At 43.8% G+C, this 23386-nt stretch overlaps 1 protein-coding gene across 1 annotated transcript in view; it reads left to right on the top strand.

Annotated features, from left to right (window-relative positions):
• Positions 1–23386, top strand: part of LOC122939261 — a 110367-nt gene that overhangs the window by 55914 nt on the left and 31067 nt on the right. Inside the window, exons 2-3 of the mRNA XM_044295322.1 lie at positions 10750–10886; positions 22951–23037. Of these exons, the coding sequence (XP_044151257.1) occupies positions 10750–10886; positions 22951–23037 (224 nt within the window). The remainder of the gene's footprint in view (positions 1–10749; positions 10887–22950; positions 23038–23386) is intronic.

Here is a 23386-nt window from a genome sequence, read left to right as displayed (position 1 = left end):
AACATAGTAATATATACATATGACAACAAATATTCCATGTTCCCCAATAGGTCTTGGCAGAAACAAAAACACAGAAAGGAAGATTGCTCCCATTGGAGGCCTGGAGCAGTATTAGGACAATCTATCTACTAAACAATAGTAAACAAATGCGCGCCAGACGAAGGCGCTTCTGGAATGCGTGTTTCTGAAGTGAGCGTTTCTAGAATGTGCAGGGAAAAGACACTTGAGCCCTGAACCTCCTCAACACCTTCCTCATACATTAGACAGATAAGGTTGTACGTCTTTACACCAGTGGAGAAGGTTAGCCAAGGTGCCCAGACCTTGCGATATCTGATGTGGGACTGAGAATTAGTGGAGCTGAGCTCTTCAAGTCTGGCAACCTGCCCAACCATGCGAATCCAGTGAGAAACAGGTGGAGCAGTCACTTGTTTCCAGTACAAAGGAATCCTAGCTTTTGCAGTTACCAGCATTAGTTTCCAGAGAGAGTGGTTAAATTGTGAAACTGAGGTGGGGATGATCTTCAAGGCCAGCATCTTTAGATCCAGAGTTGGGGAACCCGGGCATACCTTAAGCAATATTTCTCCCACTGTATTCCAGAATGGTCGAATTGACTGGCAATCCCACCATATATGTGTGTATGTCCAAGTATCTGAGGCATCTCCAGCAGGTGGGTTGGGTCGAGGGGTACATAGCATGTATTGCAACTGGGGTTTTATACCATCTACTCACTAGTTTATAAGAGGTCTCTTGTAGTGTTATGCATCAAGAGGACCACAGCATTTAGTATAGATCTCCTTAGTCTCCTCATTGGTTAGTGTAATATCCAATTCCGCTTCCTATGCAAATATATAGGGTAGTTTACTTTCCTCTGGTGAAACTACTAGCGCTAGATATAGCTTTGAGATCAGTTTCAGGGACGGGTATTGTTGAGCTGCCAGTTGTTCATACCAAGAGAGGCATTTGTATAAGTTTCCCTTATTAGGCAGATCTCTAAAGTTGGACAATAAGTGAGAGTGTATAAGGTGATTTACTCCTTCGCAGGAGGGTTTAGCTTTCAAAAGACGCAGATCAGTGAACACACCCTCCGTCAGTATATCACCCAGTACTTGCTTGTTCAATAGTAAGCAAAATACCTCTGTACACTTAAATTAGGATGCAAGTAAAATATTTTTTATTGTTTACAATATCCTCCAAATAGATTGGCAAAAAAAAGGATGCCTAGGGTATATGTGACAGATTAGTCTCTTTCGGTTTATTCCATGACCTTGGTCACAGAGTCACATAGGAGGAAGTGAGAAGATTGAAGGAGTCCCCTTGGCTCAGCGTGGAGGCGCTGCAGGGAAGGCACATGGCGTGTAGGCTCTGCTTGTTCAATACTTTTTGTGTAGAATTACACATCTTGGCAAATGGATTAGATAATCCCATCAGGTCCCAACCTCATAAGAGGGGAAGGGTGAGCCTAGAAGTCAGAGATCTGTGGTAACTCTGCCCAGGCTAAGAGTGGGACTTTCGTCAGAATTGAGATCTCTGTGGGTAAGCTGCTCCCAAGCCAAGCCTAGCCCAAATTAACGCTTTCTTGTCTTCTTCAATGCGAATATATAGTTTAATATGAGGGTGTTTGGTGCCAGTCTAAAACTCTGGAGAGCTGAACTGCACCATACAGCTTTTCTATGTCGGGGAAACCAACTCCCTCTTTACATTTTGGTTGGGTCTGTGTGGCGCACGCCACCCTGCAGAGAGCGTTTTTCCATGTACATTTCAAAAATAAGCTACGGATTTTAAGAAAAAATTTGTATGGTAAATGTATCAGACCTAAAGTAAGTATAACAGTTTGGGAACTACTAGCATTTTCAAAAGATAAATCCTACCCAGCCATGACATGTAGAGAATCTTCCATGACTTTACTGTTTCCTCAATTTGGTGAAGCAAGGGTACATAGTTTAAGTCAAACCAATTGCTCGGAAAAGGGGAAAGCTGTATGCCTAAATACTTGATAGACGTAGAGGACCATGTTAAAGAAGTGTTAGCCTTAGCACTATCAATTAATCTAGACAGGCATGAAATGTTTAAAGCTGTTGATTTGGATGTATTAATCTTAATGTTGGAGAGGATTTGAAAATTGTCAAATATACTAGACAATATAGGGAAGGACTTACTCGGGTTGGACGTTAAGAGAAGTAGATCATCTGCATACGGTGCTCATGACTTCCCACCCTTAATGTCCTTAATGTCAGGATGTTGTTGAATGTGTTGTATTAGAATTTCCATAGTAAGGAACAAAAAACAGTGGGGACAGCGAGCACCCCTTCCGTGTACCATTTCGGATCGAGATGTGCCATTTACGCGAATGGAAGCAGTAGAGCGCCCAAATCTGACCAAAACTCTGCCCATAAATAGCCAGTATATCCAGTCGAAAGCCTTTTCTGCATCGGTGGTTAGCAAGGCAAGTGGAATTTTCTTGACCATGGCTTACTGAATAAGGTGTAGAACCCTCAGGGTGTTGTCCTTTCCCTCTTGAACCTTGACAAACCCCACCTGTTCTGGGTTGATCAGGGAGGGGAGAAGTGGCTGAAGCCTAAAGGTCAGTAGCTTGGCATAAAGTTTGACATCTACATTCAGTAGTGAGATGGGCCTACTGCATAGGCTGGCATCTTTCCCTTTTTTGGGTAACACAGTAATGTGGGCTTCTAGTGTCTGGGTAGGGAAGTCATGATCATTCGCAGCAGCTGAGAAAGCTAGTAAAGGGGGGGGGGGGACGTGTCGGTAAAAGTCTTGTAATAGCTCACTGGTAGACCGTCTGGGCCTGGGCTTTTTCCTGTTGGAGTTTCTTTAATGACGTGCTGCAGTTCCAGGAGAGTGAAGTGTGATCTTCAGCTAGATATCTGTTGTATGGATAGTGTTGGTAGGTGTAAGAAATGTAAGAACGAATCAATGCTTTCTCTTCTAATCTCAGAGTCTCCAGGTATGGCCTCGGGTCTCAGTTAGTCCTTAGTAGCTGTTTGTATAACTCCTGATGAGTCTCTGATCTCTCTGATGTACAGCTTTTCCCTTCTCCGTTTTGCCATAAGGGCCATAAGCCTTGAGCCTCTATTACCATAAAAATAAACCTTGTGGGGGCGTACATGTAGGCTCTGGAAGCTTTAATGTTAAATCATTTATTCAGTTTCTCTCTATATATTGTAAGTTTCGCAAGCGTCTGTTGGGCTAGGGAGTATTTGTGTTGGCCCTCCAATTTCATAATACTTACCACCAACTCTCCTGAGTTGACTGACTTGTGGGCCTCCAAAATCATGGTAGGGGAAACTTGAGGGGAAGTGTTTTCTTCAAAATATTGTTGGAGCACCCTGTGAATTTTCTGTCTGAGTGGCATTGCGGAGGAGGGAGTCATTTAGATGCTACATAAAATCCCGTTTTGGGAATCCATTATCAGGGTGATAGTGATGGGGGTCGTGATCCAAGATCCCAATATTACCTATGGAGGTGCGCAGAAGTGAGGGAAGGTGGGAATTTGTCAAAAATAGGTAGTCCAGTTTTTGGTATGATTTGTGGACCTCTGAGTAAAAGGTGTAATCTCTGCCAGAGGGAGATACCTGCCTGCCACACATCCCTAACTTTAAGCTTAGCTAATGATCTCTTCAGAGCCCTTAGCTTTCTTTGGGAGAAGTGGAGCTTCCCTGAGGAAGAGTCAGTAGAGGGTTCTAGGGCCACATTAATATCCCCACCTATGATGCAAATCACTTCTTGAAAGGAACTAAGCAGGGGCGTAGCTAAAAGCTCATGGGCCCTGGTGCAAGAGTTCAGCTTGGGGCCCGTCCCTCAGTGCTTGCTGGCAAGGGGCAGGGGAGCACTTAGCCTTCCTGCTGCCTGAGGCAAACATTGAAAGGGCACCCCCTCATGCCAAATTCTTAACCTAACCCCTTCCCTCCAGCCAGAGGTGTAAATTGACCAATATGCACTTTCTATAATGCCAGTGTCTTATGTGGCACAAGGGTCTTTGGGCCCCCTTAGGCTCCTGGGCCTGGTAGCGACTGCTACCTCTGCACCCCCCCCCCCCCCCCTATAGCTACGCCCCTGGAACTAAGCCTTTCAAGGGTATCCACTAACCAAGAGATTTGGTTGGATTTCGGTGCATATATACCTGTTATGGTTACCTTCGTATTGGCAATCATACCCTTTAAGAACAGATAATGGCCCTCCAGGTCTACCAAGCTGGATGTCAGGACAAATAGAAGTGTCTTCCTAAATGCAATGGTTACACCCCTGTACCTGGATTCACCAAAACAGGAGTGGAACCATTGGTAGAAATAAGAGAGAGGTAGTGCTGGTACTTTACCCTTCTTGAAGTGAGTCTCTTGCGAGGTAGATGTGTCGCACTATGAGGATTACAGTATCCGGGACCTCTTCTGAAGTCCCCACGTATTCCATGTAGTCACGCTAACAGGAGACATAGTACAGTAAAGCAAAAATAAATAAAACAAGAAAAACGGTTATAAAAAATAGCAAATCAAACTATTCCTGTTGCCTGATAGGCATATTAATGGGGGAGGCAGAGAAACCCTCCGTAACATAGCAATAATTTGTGTAACCTCATGAGAATTAACAGTAGGACAATGTGGGAGACGGTCCCCGCACCCAGACACCGCATAATCGCTGCAGCGCCCTAAGACGAAGGCCACCCCTCCCACATCTGCCCCAGATAATGCTTTAAGAGAAACAACATTTCCTAACTAAAGGAATAAAGAGGTGTTCTCAGACTACATATTAACTGAGCAATGCGAACAAGCATCTCAGTCCCCTGGAATTGCCAGTCGTTTCCGGGGGTGCTGGCTCCTAGGTGTCTTCCAAGGGGATGCTTCAGGCAGCTTAGGAAGCTCTGTGATGTCAGTAATCTGGAGCCAGGAAGGAATATCTGCGGGGTCCAGGCCGATAGTCTCGCAGAAATGTATGATATCTTCAGGTCAACGAATATATTTGGTAGTACCTTGTACTGTAAATGCTAGGCCAAAGAGAAATAGCCAGCGGTAAGGGTATCCCTTTGCTTGGAGGGCATATGTGATTGGTTTCAGCTGCCCTCTTTTGTTAAGGGTGACTTTTGATAGGTCTTGGAAAAACGCATAAGTGAACCCTCAAAGGTTAAGTCTTTTGCGTCCCTAGCAGCTCGTAATAGAGTGTCTCTGTGGTGAGAGTTAAGGATCTTACAGATAGTCTCTTGGTGGTTCACCATCTTTTAGCTTGGCTCTTAGTGCCCTATGGGCTCGTTCTAGCACCATATCTCCAGCAATATTTTGGGGCATCAAGGGGCGCAAGATAGAGTACGTGGTGTCCATGACGTCCATTGTAGTGGCAGATTCCGGTACTCCCTTTATTCTCAAATTATTCCTTCTGCCTCTATTATCCTGGTCCTCTATGTAGGCTAGTAGACTATTCATATGCGCCTGGTATGCATGTAGAGCTGCTGTTGTAGCCTCTTCATGGGCAATCAGTGAAATCTGGTTTTCTTCCAGGTGTTTAACTCGACCACCAATTTCTCTAACATCTTATTTAACATCTGAAAGCTCAGAGAGTATGGGCTACAGAGCCACTTATATGATCTTTTGCAAAGTCTTAAGGGTCGTGCGCAGCTATGGGTCCGTTTCATGGAATTCTTCCCTACCATGACTTTCTGCATCTGATGATTCCAGGTCAGCAGGCTGAGCTGTAGCTGCATGTTGTTTTCGAGAGGGTTTAGGGTAGGGGGATCTTTTGCAGAGACACTTTTGTAGGCCATGTTGCGTTTTTTGTTGTTTTGGCGTGCTAGCCGTTTCTGGCTTTCCCCCTTTCACCATATCAATGGCTGTGGCCACTAAGTTGTATAGATGTTTGGTTACACGGTCTGGAGGAAGGGTCTGAGGGTCAACAATGTATTCCCCCCTTCTTATAGACCACACATAGAGGCTTCAGTTACCCAGTGGTAGGCTGTAAAAATTGGGCCAAAGACCCTAAGCTGGTAAATAAGGAAGAAAGGTGCAGACTGTGGTAAACACAGTCCAATAAAAAATTGGAGCAGGGCCCCTCAGGGTGGTTGTGTCAGAGCAAATAGGGGGGGGGGGGGTAATAGGGGTCTGAGACAACAAGTCCAGATTAAGTCCTTACTTCAAAAGGATAGCCCCTGTGTGTCCGTAAATGGTGGTAAATGTTGCGGCCCCCAAATGCCACTGTGGGTTGTGGTGGCTCTAGATTGACTATGTGCCGCCAGTGGAAGTGAGTAGGCCCGCAGAGCAGAAGGTCGCCTCACGTGGTGTTCGGGATTAAACCCATCTGCTACAGTGCAGGCGTCTGCGGGAAGGTGGAACCGCTGCTAGGAGGGGGATAGGGGGGGAAGGTGCTCACTATCGAAGTCGAAGTCCGAGATCCCTCCGGATGGAAGTTGCGTCACCACGCGTAGCCGAAACTACAGGCCGGGAATTCACTCAGGCTCCACCTCAGGTAGGCCGCAAATGGTATAGTGTCCATTCGGCCCCCGAAGCGGCTAAAAATGTTTCTCTTCGCATGCGGAGGGTCACTGTGATGGTGGGAGACCCAGTGAGGTATAGCAGCCAGACCAAACAGGGAGGAATAGATAGAAGTCTTGCAGAGCTCTCACTGCATGCGGCTGGTTACGCACCCACAACAGTTATTTTTTTTTATTCCAAAAATGTTATCCATATTTGAACTCACTCCTAATGGTTAGGGCTTGAAATTTTAAATCCAGCCAACAAACACATCTCAAATGCAGCCCTAATATAGCCTAGAGCGGCTATTGCTAAATCATGTACTAAATTATAGCAAAAGAGTAGTGATTCCTAACTCATAATTCAGACATGTTTTTGGGATATACTCTTGGAAATTACTGTAGATGTGCACTGAGCTTCACTGTCATGGGAGAGTGATGCTATACAGAGGGACATCTATAATGTGCATATAACGAGCTCCACTTACAGGTCTTACAAATAAAATGACAACCCCAGCCATATACTTTATCTGCAGGTGATGCTGCCATCTACTGGGTGTATTTGTTATATATTTGGTATATAATAAGTAAGGTATAATCATCTTGTTTAAATGGGCTTACCACAAATGACATCTGTCTCCTATCCACAGAATAGGTGATGCATGAAAATCACTGGGACCCCATCCAATCACTAGAACCTGAATCACTATGTGTATGATGTGCCAGGGTGTAAATGGTCCAAAATAAGGTGACCAGTAGGGATGGACTGACCATAGACCCTAGAGGGAAATTTCCCAGGGAACCAATGACCAGGGGGTTATCCAAGCCCTCCTCACTGCCGCTGGCCAGGTACATAATGATCTGCTGCTCTCAACTGTAATTAATGCTGGGAGCATCAGGTACTTATGTACCTGGCCAGCAGTTGCAGATGTCCTCCTGAATTCAATTGTATGGCTGTCCTCAAGACGGTGATAAAGTTCAATACTGCAGTGAGGCATGGCAGGGATGGCTCCATTTTTGAATTGGAGACAGCTGGAGGAGGACGGAACGTGCAGCTATTGATTTCCACCACAGAGGGACAGCTTCTGTGGCAGTATCTAGTGCTTCACTGTGGTATTTAGTTCTGCTGAGGTGGTACTTTGTGCTGCACTACAATATTGCTGACCCGATCTACTTGTGTTGCCCCACCTTCTATCAATTTGGACTCACACTATGAGGGCTATGTTTAGGTCTTTTTCCAGTCTGACACAGTGAGGGGTTGTGTCTGGCAAGGCAGGTATTTTACTCCCAGCATGTGCGGCTGGGCTGGTTTCCAGCCAGGTGAGGTCAAATACCGGAGTTTAAGTGCCAGTCTGGGTTTTGGCAGCACTTGGCTGGCTTTAAATAGGCAGCTGGGCTCAGCAGAGAGATCTCTGTTTTTGGGATCTGAGGCTTTGTGCCGTGCTGGAGGGCTGAGAGCCGCACGCTAGGGAAACAGGCCCCCTAAAGACTGCTGTGGACTACTGGAGGCAGAACTGCCAGCAAGATGACTTGTGTTATATGAACTTTCCATTGTGTGTGAATTAACACCAATACTGCAAAGGTACATGCTGTTTTGTGTAATTACCTCAAGTGTGAATAAACACTGACGGTTTGAGTTAAGAACTTGTATTTTGCCTCTGTACTGCTCCCACTTACCCTATCTACCGGAGCGAACCCCCACAATTGGTGGAGGATGCGGGCAAGAGCAGTGAGGCTTGCGTGAACGCTGATATTTTTGGTTTCTGCATTTTTCAGGCACAGTTGTATGTATTAAACCAGCTGTATTACAACCAGTGCCCTACAACAAAATGGAGGCTGTTGTAAAGGCCCTCATGGAGGCTAATCTTCAGCAGCGAGAGACAAACCTGCAGCAACGCGAGGCTAATAAACAGCAGCAGGAGACTAACTAGTTGCTGCTACAACACGTGCTGGCTTTGCAGACAGCAGGAGCAACCCAGAGTGTCCACGATGCCCGGAAAGCAGTCCGGGGGGCGATTCCTAAGATGACCCCCACAGACGACATCAAAACCTACCTGACGATGTATGAGAAAGTGGCCATCAGGGAAAAGCTGAGACCAGTGGGCTGAGGTCGTCGCTCCATTCCTGGCACCCGATTCCCAGCGGGTGTATTTCGACTTGACGGACGATCAAGCGGCCGACTACCAAAAAGTAAAGGATGAGATTTTGGCAAGACTGGGGGTGAATGTGTTGGTCTGGGCCCAGCGGGTACATCACTGGGGGTTTAAGCCGGCTGAGCCTGCGAGGACCCAGTATTATGACTTACTCCACCTCTTGCAAAAGTGTCTACAGCCTGATGTGGCCTACTATGAGATTGGCTGATACCCATGAGACAGGGGTAACCCTAGCAGAGTGGCCCGGCTCAGGGGGAGACCAGAACCCTAGGAACCTAAAACCGAAGGGCCAGCGGTAGGGGTGACCGCCACTTCGGTGGAAGAGGGGGAGACAACCCTGCTAAGTGTGATGGTGGGAGACATGGAGGACTTGCCGCTGGGTCCTGAATTGGCAGACCTCAATGTCTCCAGGGATAATTTTGGTACTGCCCAATGTCCAGACCCAACCCTATCCCGCACTTGGGAAAATGTGTTAATAGTAGATGGTAAACCACAACAACCAGGGGCAGAGGCAGTGTTTCCCCCGTTTTGTGGTTCATCAGGATATGTTGTATCGGGTAAACCAACTACAGGGTGAGCCTATTGAACAGTTGGTGGTCCCCAAGGCTTATCGCAAGTTTGTGTTAGATCTAGCCCACCAACAGGTTCTCGGGGGTCACCTGGGGCTACAGAAAACTCAGGATCATATTCTACAGCAGTTTTACTGGCCCAGCATATTCAAAGAAGTGGAAAAGTTTTGTAAGTCTTGCCCAAACTGCCAGATAACTAGCCCCCAGCCACATTTCTGTAGTCCCCTAGTACCTCTCCCGATTATCAAAATACCGTTTGACCGAATATCTATGGACCTCATAGGCCCAGTGCCGAAGTCTGCCAGAGGGCATTAACACATCTTAGTCATTCTAGACTACGCCACTCGGTACCCGGAGGCGGTGCCACTGCGACATACCTCGGCCAAATCGTAGCTAAGGAGTTAATAGAGATGTTTTCCCGAGTAGGACTACCTAAAGAGGTTCTGACCCTCCAAGGGACCCCTTTTATGTCCAAGGTGATGAGGGAACTCTGTAAGTTGCTGCACATAAAACAACTACGGATGTCCGTTTACCATCCGAAAACGGATGGTCTGGTAGAACGGTTTAACCAAACATTAAAAAATATGTTGAAAAAGGAAGTGTCTAAAGATGGGAAGGAGTGGGACCTCCTTCTGCCCTATCTCATGTTCGCAGTGCAAGAGGTACCCCAGGTCTCTACTGGGTTCTCGCCCTTTGAACTGCTATATGGCAGACACCCTCACGGTCTCTTGGACGTGGCCAAAGAGGCATGGGAACAACAACCCACTCCACATAAAATTGTCATTGAGTACGTTACCCAGATGCAAGATCAGATAGAGACAGTGTTGCCTCTTGTTAGGGAGCATATGGGGGCAGCTCAGTGAGCCCAGAGTCGGGTCTATAATCGGCAGGCTCGGGTCTGGATCTTTAACCCGGGTGATCGGGTTTTGGTTCTGGTGCCGACCGTGGACCGTAAGTTCCTGGCTAGGTGGCAGGGGCCCTACAGCACCTGGCTGTCCTTAAATAGGCAGCTGGGCTCAGCATAGAGGTCTCTGTTTTGGAGATTTGAGGCTTTGCGCCGTGCTGGAGGGCTGAGAGCCGCACGCTGGGGAAACAGGCCCCTAAAGCCTGCTGTGGAGGCAGAACTGCCAGCAAGGAGACTTGTGTTATATGAACTTGGTGTGAATTAACACCAAGACTGCAAAGTTACGTGCTGTTTTGTGCAATTGCCTCAAGTGTGAATAAACACTGACGTTTTGAGTTAAGAACTTGTATTTTGCCTCTGTACTGCGCCCTCCTGGAGTGAGACTGCAACTTCTTTTGTGACTTTTAAAAAAAGGCTCAATGATAAATCTGGAGCGAAACTCAAACCACGCTCTCTTTTCCACCCACATTTCAAAACTGGAGTAAGTGGTGTAAGTGAATTTTTTTGAAGCCAGAATTTTGAAGTGTAGGCATGATAAACCTAAATGTGTCCGATATAAATGCAAGCAAAAATTGTGGCTGCGTTCCATACAAAAATTGCTATACAACTGAATTATTACTCTTCTGAACTATTTTTCTTTTACTTTCTTTTTAGTTTTCCTCAAATATAGTATCGCCATTCCCTTCCTTATAATATTGTTGACAACAACCATTTCCCATTCCTGTGTATACAATAAAACCGCAATGTTGATCACTCATCGGTTTGTCTTGACAAGGATCATTGAGAATGTGGTATGTACAACTGTTTATGTTATTTTCTCAAGTTACTATAAAAAATTATTTCAGGATAGGTCATCAGTTATATAATCTTGGAAAACTATTTAAATCCAGAGCAAAGGTAAGAAAGGATACATTTATACAGTGGATATAAAAAGTCTACACACCCCTGTTAAAATGTCAGGTTTCTGTGCTGTAAAAAAGATTAATCATTTCAGAACTTTTTCCACCTTTAATGTGACCTCTAAACTGTACCACTCAATTGAAAAACAAACTGAAATCTTTTAGGTGGAGGGAAGAAAACAAAAAAAATAAAAATAATGTGGTTGCTAAGTGTGCACACCCTCTTATAAATGGGGATGTAGCTGTGTTCAGTATTAAGCAATCACATTCAAAATTATGTTAAATAGGAGTCAGCATACACCTGCCATCATTTAAAGTGCCTCTGATTAACCCCAAATAAAGTTCAGCTGCTCTAGTTGGTCTTTCCTGAAATTTTCTTAGTCGCATCCCACAGCAAAAGCCATGGTCCACAGGGAGCTTCCAAAGCATCAGAGGGATCTCATTGTTAAAAGGTATCAGTCAGGAGAAGGGTACAAAAGAATTTCCAAGGCATTAGATATACCATGGAACACAGTGAAGACAGTCATCATCAAGTGGAGAAAATATGGCACAACAGTGACATTACCAAGAACTGGACGTCCCTCCACAATTAATGAAAAGACGAGAAGAAAACTGGTCTGGGAGGCTACCAAGAGGCCTACAGCAACATTAAAGGATCTGCAGGAATATCTGGCAAGTACTGGCTGTGTGGTACATGTGAAAACAATCTCCCGTATTCTTCATATGTCTGGGCTATGGGGTAAAGTGGCAAGACGAAAGCCTTTTCTTATGAAGAAAAACATCCAAGCCAGGCTACATTGTGCAAAAACACATCTGAAGTCTCCCAAAAGCATGTGGGAAAAGGGGTTATGGTCTGATGAAACCAAGGTTGAACTTTTTGGCCATAATTCTAAAATATGTTTGGCGCCAAAACAACACTGCACATCACAAAAAGAACACCATACCCATAGTGAAGCATGGTGGTGGAAGCATCATGCTTTGGGGCTGTTTTTCTTCAGCTGGAACTGGGGCCTTAGTTAAGCTAGAGGGAATTATGAACAGTTCCAAATACCAGTCAATATTGGCACAAAACCTTCAGGCTTCTGCTAGAAAGCTGAACATGAAGAGGAACTTAATCTTTCTGTATGACAACGACCCAAAGCATACATCCAAATCAACAAAGGAATGGCTTCACCAGAAGAAGATTAAAGTTTTGGAATGGCCCAGCCAGAGCCCAGACCTGAATCCGTTTGAAAATCTGTGGGGTGATCTGAAGAGGGCACAGGAGATGCCCTCGCAATCTGACAGATTTGGAGTGTTTTTACAAAGAAGAGTGGGCAAATCTTGCCAAGTCAAAATGTGCCATGCTGATAGACTCATACCCAAAAAGACTGAGTGCTGTAATAAAATCAAAAGGTGCTTCAACAAAGTATTAGTTTAATCTCTTGAGGACACAGGGCGTACAGGTACGCCCTTATGTCCTGGTACTGGCTCCCGCTGCGGCGATCGGAAGCCAGTGCCTGCTCAAATCATTGAGCAGGCACCTCGACTAAATGCCCGGGGGGGTCCCGTGACCCCCCCCCCCCCCCCATGTCGGTGATCGCCGCAAACCGCAGGTCAATTCAGACCTGCGGTTTGCAGCTTTTATCTATTGCGGGCGGCGGTGGTCAGCTGTGCCATCGGGTCCCCATGGGGCTGTGCGGGGGACCCGATGGCATGGAAGGCAGCGCAATGCCTTCCTGAGGCATCTGTGCTGCCTTCCGGTGAAGAGCCTGTGAGATCCAGCCCCCTAGATCTACACAGTATTACTCATACAGCCAATGCATTCCAATACAGAAGTATTGGAATGCATTGTAAAAGGGATTAGACCCCCAAAAGTTCAAGTCCCAAAGTGGGACAAAAGAAATAATTGAAAAAAATAAAGTTTAAAAAATAAAGTTTCCCCCCCCCCCAAAATTAAAAGTTTCAAGTAAAAATAAACAAAAACTTCATTTTCCCCAAATAAAGTAAAAAATTGGTAAAAAATAGGGGGAGGGAAGTATACATATTAGGTATCGCCGCGTTCGTATCGACCGGCTCTATAAACATATCACATGACCTAACCCCTCAGATGAACACCGTAAACAATAAAAACTGTGCTAAAGAAACAATTTTTTTGTCACCTTACATCACAAAAAGTACAACAGCAAGTGATCAAAAAGGCGTTTGCCCACCAAAATAGTACCAATCTAACCGTCACCTCATCCCACAAAAAATGAGCCCCTACCTGAGACAATCGTCAAAAAAATAAAAAAACTATGGCTCAGAATACGGAGACACTAAAACATCATTTTTTTGGTTTTAAAAAAGCTGTTATTGTGTAAAACTTAAATAAAAAAAAAAGGATACATATTAGGTATCGCCGCGTCCGTATAAACCGGCTTTATATTTATATTTTATATTTATATTATTATAAAAATATCACATGACCTAACCCCTCAGATGAACACTGTAAAAAATAAAAAATAAAAACTGTGCTAAATAAAAAAAAATTGTCACCTTACATCACAAAAAGTGTAATAGCAAGCGATCAAAAAGTCATATGCACCCCAAAATAGTGCCAATCAAACCGTCATCTCATCCCGCAAAAAATGAGACCCTACCTAAGATAATCGCCCAAAAACTGAAAAAACTATGGCTCTCAGACTATGGAGACACTAAAACATGATATATTTTTTTGTTTCAAAAATGATATTATTGTGTAAAACTTACATAAATAAAAAAAGTATACATATTAGGTATCGCGCGTCCGTATCAACCGGCTCTATAAAAATATCACATGACCTAACCCCTCAGATGAACACCGTAAAAAATAAAAACTGTGCTAAATAAACCATTTTTTGTCACCCCTACATCACAAAAAGTGTAATAGCAAGCGATCAAAAAGTCAAACGCACCCCAAAATAGTGCCAATAAAACCGTCATCTCATCCCGCAAAAATCATACCCTACCCAAGGTAATCGACCAAAAACTGAAAAAATTATGGCTCTCAGACTATGGAAACACCAAAACATAATTTTTTTTCCTTCAAAAATGAAATCATTGTGTAAAACTTACATAAATAAAAAAAAGTATACATATTAGGTATCGCCGTGTCCGTGACAACCTGGTCTATAAAAATACCACATGATCTAACCTGTCAGATGAATGTTGTAAATAACAAAAAATAAAAACGGTGCCAAAACAGCTATTTCTTGTTATCTTGCCTCACAAAAAGTGTAATATAGAGCAACCAAAAATCATATGTACCCTAAACTAGTACCAAAAAAACTTCCACCCTATCCCGTAGTTTCTAAAATGGGGTCATTTTTGGGGGTTTCTACTCTAGGGGTGCATCAGGGGGGCTTCAAATGGGACATGGTGTAAAAAAAAATCTGCCTTCCAAAAACCGTATGGAATTCCTTTCCTTCTGCACCCTGCCGTGTGCCCGTACAGTAGTTTACGACCACATATGGGGTGTTTCTGTAAACTACAGAATCAGGGCTATAAATATTGAGTTTTGTTTCGCTGTTAACCCTTGCTTTGTAAAAATAAAAAAAATATTAAAATGGAAAATCTGCCAAAAAAGTGAAATTCTGAAATTGTATCTCTATTTTCCATTAATTCTTGTAGAATACCTAAAGGGTTAACGACGTTAGTAAAATCAGTTTTGAATATCTTGAGGGGTGTAGTTTCTTAGTTGGGGTCACTTTTTCGGAGTTTCTACCCTAGGGTTGCATCAGGGCGGCTTCAAATGGGACATGGTGTCAAAAAAACCAGTCCAGCAAAATCTGCCTTCCAAAAACCGTATGGCATTCCTTTCCTTCTGCGCCCCCGGCTGTGTGCCCGTACAGCGGTTTACGACCACATATGGGGTGTTTCTGTAAACTACAGAATCAGGGCCATAAATATTTAGTTTGGTTTGGCTGTTAACCCTTGCTTTGTAACTGAAAAAAAAAAAATATTAAAATGGAAATCTGCCAAAAAAGTTAAATTTTGAAATTGTATCTCTATTTTCCATTAATTCTTGTGGAACACCTAAAGGGTTAACAAAGTTTGTAAAATCAGTTTTAAATACCTTGAGGGGTGTAGTTTCTAGAATGGGGTCATTTTTGCGTGGTTTCTATTATGTAAGCCTTGCAAAGTGACTTCAGACCTGAAATGGTCCCTAAAAATTGGGTTTTTGAACATTTCTGAAAAATGTCAAGATTTGCTTCTAAAATTCTAAGCCTTGTAACATCCCCAAAAAATAAAATATCATTCCCAAAATGATCCAAACATGAAGTAGACATATGGGGAATGTAAAGTAAAAACTATTTTTGGAGGTATTACTATGTATTATAGAAGTAGAGAAATTGAAACTTTTTTTGCAATTTTCTCCAAATTTTTGCTAAATTTGGTATTCTTTTTTATAAATAAAAATGAATTTTTTTTACTTCATTTTACCAGTGTCATGAAGTACAATATGTGACAAAAAAACTATCTCAGAATGGCCTGGATAAGTCAAGGCGTTTTAAAGTTATCAGCACTTAAAGTGACACTGGTCAGATTTGCAAAAAAATGGCCTGGTCCTTAAGGTGAAATAAGGCCGTGTCCTTAAGGAGTTAAGGTTGTGCACACTTATGCATTTTATTTTTATATTTTTTCTTCCCTCTACCTAAAAGATTTCAGTTTGTTTTGCAATTGAGTTGTACAGTTTATAGGTCACATTAAAGGTGGAAAAAGTTCTGAAATGATTTATCTTTTTTTTTACATCACAGAAACCTGACATTTTAACAGGGGTGTGTATACTTTTAATATCCACTGTATATAATAGTTTCCATTTACACTGTCGAGCAAAAGGGTAACAATATTTTAAACTTTGGACTTTCCGGCTCCATATCTCGTCATCCACTACAACTTCAAACGTGAGACTACCAACATTTTATAGACAATCATCTCGTGCTTCTCGTGCATTATTATTTGGACTTGCAACTATTTAGCATATAATTAGTTATGCAGATTCTTATCATGGAACTGCATTGTTACTGTTTTGCTCCTGGTGGTCGAACAATCATTTTCTTTTTGTATACTACAAATTACTACCTGTTCTCACATTTCCTAATAGTTCAGTGTGTTATTAGGCTGATTCCCAAGCGAAAGGTCACTGGTTCGAATCGAGGAGCAGCCATGAAGAAGATTTCACAAGAAAAGAGAAAAAGTATCATCCAGCTCATAGATAGCTGTATGTCAGCCAAGAAACTTGCCATACTGCATCATGTGAGTGCCATGACAGTTGGAAGAATACGAAATGAAGTCCGTCCATCCATTCCAAAGCAATAAGGTGGATGTCCAGGCAAAATGTCAGAGTCAACAAGTTGACTCATCACAAGGTCTATCAGTTCTGGTGCGACAAACACGGCAGTGAAGGTGGCTCATATGCTTCGGAATAATGAGATCAGACGTCCATCCAAGCGCCATGCAACGCACATTACAGAAGTCTGGAATGGTGGCCCAAAAAAGGTGAAAAAGCCTCAAGCCTCGTCATAAAAAGCGTTGGCTTGAGTTTGCAAAAAATGTACGAATAGTGGACAGTAGAAGATTTGAACCTGGTGATTTGGGGCGATGAGACAAAATTCAATAGACTGGGCTCTGATAGGTGCAAATGGGTCTGAAAGAAACAAGGGAAAAAGGGTCTAATGGATCGAGAAATTAAAGTAACTGTCAAGTTCTTTGGAGGAAGCCTGATCATATGGTGTTTCACAGCCAAAGGCTTTGGATACTTGACCAGAATCGATGGTGGTCTCAATGCTGAACTGTATGTGAGTATTCTACAAGACGAGTTACTACGTACACTCCAGTACTATGGGTATGAAAAGGATGACATAGTGTTCCAGCAGGACAACGACCTGAAGCATACGTTGAGATTGGCGAATAAATAGTTCAATGACAATGAAGTAGAGGTAGAAACTTGTGGGTAGAGTTGAATAAAAAACTGTATTCGTACTCAAGTGAGTCGACCAGTATACACCAACATTAAAAACATTTAGAAGAGACCTGGGAACAGATTTCGGTCAAGACATGATTGAATATGATTGAGAGCATGGCCAGAAGGATTCAGGCAGTGTTAAAAGCCAAAGATAGATTTACAAAATACTAACAAGATAATAAAAATGTTAAATTATAATTTTAGGAGCAAAGCAGTAACTTTGCAATTACATGCCAAGAATCTGCATAACTAATCATATGCTAAATAGTTGCAAGTCCAATTTGTGTATGAGATAGCCAAGATGATTGTCAATAAAATTATGGTAGTCTCACGTTCGAAGCGGTAGTGGATGGTGAGATATGGAGCCTGAAAGTCAAAAGTTCCAAACATTGTTAACCTTTTGCTCGTCAGTGTATAACAGAGCTACACACATGGACAAAAATTTTAGTACCCTTCCATTAAAGAAAGAAAAACCCACAATGGTCACTGAAATAACTTGAAACTGATAAAAGTAATGATAAATAAAAATGTACTGAAAATCAACTAATGGAAATCAGACATTGCTTTTGAATTGTGGTTCAACAGAATAATAAAAAAAAACTAAGTAATGAAACTGGCCTGGACAAAGATGGTATCCCTAGAAAAGATTGAAAATAATTTGACCATAGGGATATGTTAAACTAAGGGCAGGATCACATCAGCGTTATGAATTCCGTTATTGATTTCCGTTATAACATGGTTATAATGGAAAATAACCTTATTCGTAAGATTGAATTCAAAACGGAAACCGTTAGAGGCATTCCATTTTGATCCTTTAGAGACATTTCCGTCCTGCAAAATGGAAACCAGAAGGATCCCATAGACCTCTGTTATGATGGATCGAAACGGAATGCCTCTAAAGGTTTCTGTTTTGAATTCAATTATTTTCAATTATAACCATGTTATAACGGAAAACAATAACGGAATTCATAACGCTGATGTGAACCCACCCTAAGTTGTGTCCTCTGTTTAGCATTACAGGTGTCTTCAAACTTGTAATCAATAAGTCTGTCTGTTTAAAGGGTGAAAAGTAGTCACTGTGCTGTTTGGTGCCATGGTGTGTACCACACTGAACATGGACCAAAGAAAGCTAAGGGGAGAGTTGAGAAAGCCTTTACCTTTAACATGTTTGTCTATATTATTCTATCTCTAAACAGCTTGATGTTCCTGTTATAGTTGCATATATAATTAACATCTGTAAGGCCCTGTTCACACATCAGTTATTTCCATCAGTTATTGTGAGCCAAAACCAGTAGTGAAGTCTACATAGAGATAAGGTATAATGGAAAGACCTGCACCTGTTTAGTATTTTTGACCTGCACCTGGTTTTGGCTCACAATTAGAGATGAGCGAATTGAAGTTGACAAAGTGGAATTCGATCTGAATTTCTGGAAAAATTCAATTTGCACCGAATCCGAATTTCCTCACGCTTCGTGGTAACGAATGGCATTTTTTCCTAAAATGGCTGCTGCATGTGTGAGGACATGGAGCAAGGAACTCTGGGAAGGCGGGATAACCCATAATGCCATGCATGCAGCCAATCATCAGCCAGCCAGCCCCTGTGATGTCACAGCCCTTTAAATAGCCTCAGCCATCTTGGATTCTGCCATTTTCCAGTGTACTTAGTGCAGGGAGAGACGTCAGCAGGTGCTAGGGACAGTGATAGGAAAGACTGATTGTGCTAAAAAAAAAACATTTACAAGTACAGGGAAAGAGTATTCAAGCTGTAGGGAAGGATAGGGAGGAATCATTCCACAGCATTTATGTTGAACAGGGTTAAGTAGGGGAGGTTACAGCCTGGGTAACAGGAACAATCCTATTACACCTTGCTGCACTGACTGGGGATCCAAATTGCCATTATACAGCTCTGTAATTCCTGCAAGCTGTTCTTGTTATTGGGGTGCAAGTGCTGTTTGATACAGCCATTAACAGGTTTTATTACAAGGAAATATTTCTACATCTTATTTGCCGTTGTGCGGTGCAGTTATATGTTCTAAAGCATTTTATGGCTTGTATTAGTGGGGAAAAAGGGCTTATTAGCCGTTGTGTGGTGAAGTGCAAAAATTACAGCCCTTTTTGTTGTGTATTATAGGCAAAAGTAAAATATATTTTCCGTTCAGCGGTGCAGTTATATGTTCTAAAGCAGTCTGTGGCGTGTATAAGTGGGAAAAAAAGGGCCTATTTGCTGTTCAGCTGTGCCAGGCTCGGACTGGGGTACAGGGGAATCCCCCGGTGGGCCCCTAGTCTCCCACCCACTGCACAAGTGGCACATAACCCATTAGATTTTGTACACTACATACATATTTTCAATGTACAGCACATCAACCAGCTTATGTTCATATAAAAAAAAAGTTAGATTATTTATTATATTTGAATGTATACGTACGGTTGGCCCCCAAAATAAATTTTACTGGTGGTCCCTAGGTACCCCACTCCGACACTGGCGGTGCAGTTATATGTTCTAAAACGTTCTTCCACTGCCATGGCTGCTGGAGAGGGGTGGGGTGGCGGCTGCAGTACCAGCTCCATCAACAACGGCCTGAGTCTACAGTCGCTGATGAGCAGCTTTCTTCACCTGCATAGTGAAAAAACTACTCACCAGCAGCTAGACATAGAGCAGACCCTGAACCAGCAGGTGGTGGTATACTTGGAGTGCACCCTGCCAGCCGTCATTGAAGATTTGCTGGACTACTGGGCAGCCAAACTGGATTTGTGGCCGCAACTGACAGAGTTTGCCCTGGAAAAGCTTTCCTGTCCTGCCAGTAGTTTGGCATCAAAGCGGGTGTTTAGTGCGGCGGGGGCCATAGTTACCCCAAGAAGAACTCCCCTGTCCACCCAAAATGTGGAGAGACTGCTGACCTTTGTCAAGATGAATTAGGGATGGATCAGCCATTGTTTCCACCTACCAATGCCTGATGCATCAGATTAGATCATCCATGCTGTCACTCCAACACTTTGACAAAAGAGACCGGTTTCTTCTAGCTGCCTGCTTCAGCTACTATTCTGATGCTGCCACACACCTGATGCCAAGTGCACCTTATTTCACCCACCATCTTCAGCTGGTACTGATATTGCCACCCACCTCCCCACTCTGTGGTCTCCTGATGCTGCTGCCACCTCCACACTATGTAACCTTGCAACTCTGTGGTCTCCTGATGCTGCTGCCACCTCCACACTATGTCACCTTGCCACTATGTGGTCTCATGATGCTGCTGCCACCTCCATACTATGTCACCTTGCCACTCTGTGGTCTCCTGATGCTGCTGCCACCTCCACACTATGTAACCATCCCACTCCGTGGTCTCCTGATGCTGCTGCCACATCCACACTATGTCACCTTGCCACTATGTGGTCTCCTGATGCTGCTGCCACCTCCTTACTATGTCACCGTGCTACTCTGTGGTCTCCTGATGCTGCTGCCACCTCCACACTATGTCACCTTGCCACTCTGTGGTCTCCTGAGGCAGCTGACACTTCCTCCACACTCTGTCATTGTGCCAATCTGTGGCCTCCTGATGCTGCTGCTGCCACCTCCACACTGTCATTGTGCCATCCTGTGACCTCCCCCTGATGCTGCTGCCATCTCCACACTGTCATTGTGCCATCCTGTGACCTCCCACTGATGCTGCTGCCATCACCTCCACACTTTGTCATTGTGCCACTCTGTAGCCTCCACCCGATGCTGCTGCCACATCCAGACTGTCATTGGGCCACTCTGTGGTCTCTTCATGCTGCTTTCACCTCACCACATTGTCATAGGGCCACTCTGTGGACTTCTCATGCTGTTCCCACTAGGGATCGACCGATTATCGGATTTACCGATATTATCGGCCGATATTCAGGATTTTGAACGCTATCGGTATCGGCATCTATTTTGCCGATATTCCGATAGCGTATGGGGAACACAGATCGCGCTGCTGACAGCGCTCTCCGTGTTCCCTCAGCAGCAGCACAGGGGAGAAGGAGCAGTGTCTCCTCCCCCTGTGCTGCTCCTGCTGCTGCCGCCAATGAGAGGGCAGGGGACAAGAGGAGGGGAGGAGCTATGGCCACTGCGCCACCAATGAAGCTTAATCTATCATTCATTCATATACAGGAGGCGGGAGCTGCAGGATCACATAGCCGGCTCCCGGCCTCTAAGAGCTGTAGCTGCGATCTGCGGTAGTTAACTCCTCAGGTGCCGCGGATCGCAGCTACTTGTCATAGAGGTCGGGAGCCGGCTATGTGATCCTGCAGCTCATGCCTCCTGTATATGAATAAATTAGAGATTAAGCTTCATTGGTGGCGCAGTGCGCCCCCCAAGCCCCCCAGTATCAGACATTGGTGGCGCAGTGCGCCCCCCAAGCCCCCCAGTATTAGACATTGGTGGCGCAGTGCGCCCCCCCAAGCCCCCCCAGTATTATGCATTGGTGGCGCAGTGCGCCCCCCTCCCCCCCAGTATTAAGCAGTGGTGGCGCATAGGGCCCCCCACCCCAGTCGCAGTGCGCCCCCCCACAGGATCCCCTCTCCCCTGCTCCTCCGATCGGAGCCCCAGCAGTGTAATGCTGGGGCTCCGATCGGTTACCATGGCAGCCAGGACGCTATTGAAGCCCTGGCTGCCATGATAAGCTCCATGCTGCTGTGTGCACAAAGCACACAGCAACAGGGACAGTGTGAGCTCCTATTCACCCTGATAGATCTCTATCAGGGTGAATGGGACAAGGGTTCTAGTCCCTAAGGGGGCTAAAAGTTAGTTAAAAAAAAAAAAAGTTATAAAAATAAAAACACCAAAATATTAAATATAAATGAAAAAGAAAGATTTACAAAAAAATAAAATACACATTAACAATAAACATTAATTTTCAGCAGATTTGTGGGAATTTTTATTTTTTTTTCAAAAATGAAAATTCCCAGAATATCGGTATAAATTATCGGCTATCGGCCTGAAAGTTCACAAATTATCGGTATCGGTATCGGCCCTAAAAAATCTATATCGGTCGATCCCTAGTTCCCACCCTCCCAACTACGTAACTGGGCCACTATTTTGCCTTTTGGCCTGGCTGACATCATCATTTATTTGACCCTTCTTCTGATCTGTCAGAAGGAAGGAAAAATGAGATGCACAACGGATCCTGTCTATGTAACAGCTGTAAGGCCTGCATGACATGGTCCCTATTTTGCATCAGAATTGGCTTATGATTTGGTAGCTAAAAGCAGGAGTGGGTACAAAACACATAGGACATGCAAATATTCCATTCACGTGTTATCTCTCTTTTGGATCCACTCCTTTTTTGGGGGGCTTTAGCAATACTGATGGATTACTGACCGAGTGAAGGCGGATGCTCCACAGACAGGATCTGTTTTTTGGGGTTATTGTTCCGACAGATCAGAGGGAGGGCAAAATAATCAGTGGCGTCAACACAAACTTACTGCTGACACCCTCTCCACTCTGTCAGGGGGCTCTACTTGTATAAGCGTTTAATAGAACAGGTTCTGTAGACATCTATGTGGAATCAGTGAATTGGTGTAAAAGGAGTGCGCTCTTTCACGCTATAGTAGGAACTTGGGCCTCTGCACAGTTCTTTATGTCTGGCGCTAACATTGACCTGTAAGACTGAGTTTACACTTATTATTTGGTCAGTTTTGGCCCCGTAACCGCCCAAATAAGTGAAGTGTGCAGTGATTCTAAGAGCGACCCCTGTCATCTACATGTCATACTGTCTTGCAGTTTGTTTCACTACCACAGCAGACTTCCTATGCGTATTCCTGCCAGGCACAGTGTTCTACACCACTATAAAGGCTCTCTGCAGGCAGGAAATAGCCTTTTTTTTTAACACAATTCGCCACAAATAAATTCGGATCGAACCAAATTTTTTCTGAAAATTCGGCGAACCAGACTAATCGGATTTTTGAGAAATTCGCTCATCTCTAATTGTCCCGCCCATTTATATAATGTTGTATTTTTCTTTCCTTTAGGAAGATTCACTGAAGACGAATTTTAGCTCTTGCTGCAACACAAGAAAAGATACAACGTTTGTGGATGTATGCAACAATTTCACAAAGGTAGTCGGTGAAAATGGTTGTAGATTAAGTCATTTAGATGAACTAGCATTCAAATTACTTGTAACCTACAGTAGTAATGATAATAATAAAATATTAACAACATAAGGCATACACAGGCGCAATGGCACAATTTTAGCATATTGTGTATATGTGTAGTGCAAAAGCTGCGTTTTAGACGCATGTGTGAAAACTATGAAAGTGATTACAATATTAGCGCGAAAGGAAAAGTTAATTGGGGAAATGGACAATAGAAAGGAGGCTCTAGTACTCTGTTGGGCCACCTATAGTTTGGATTCAAGATGAGATACAGTTGGGCATATGGTTCTGGTTCTATGTTATCTTGTGGCAC

This window comes from Bufo gargarizans, chromosome 5 (genome assembly GCF_014858855.1).
Source record: "Bufo gargarizans isolate SCDJY-AF-19 chromosome 5, ASM1485885v1, whole genome shotgun sequence".
Lineage (NCBI taxonomy): Eukaryota > Metazoa > Chordata > Amphibia > Anura > Bufonidae > Bufo > Bufo gargarizans.
The sequence above is the reverse complement of the archived record's forward strand: the minus strand, read 5'-3'. Positions and strand labels throughout refer to the sequence as shown.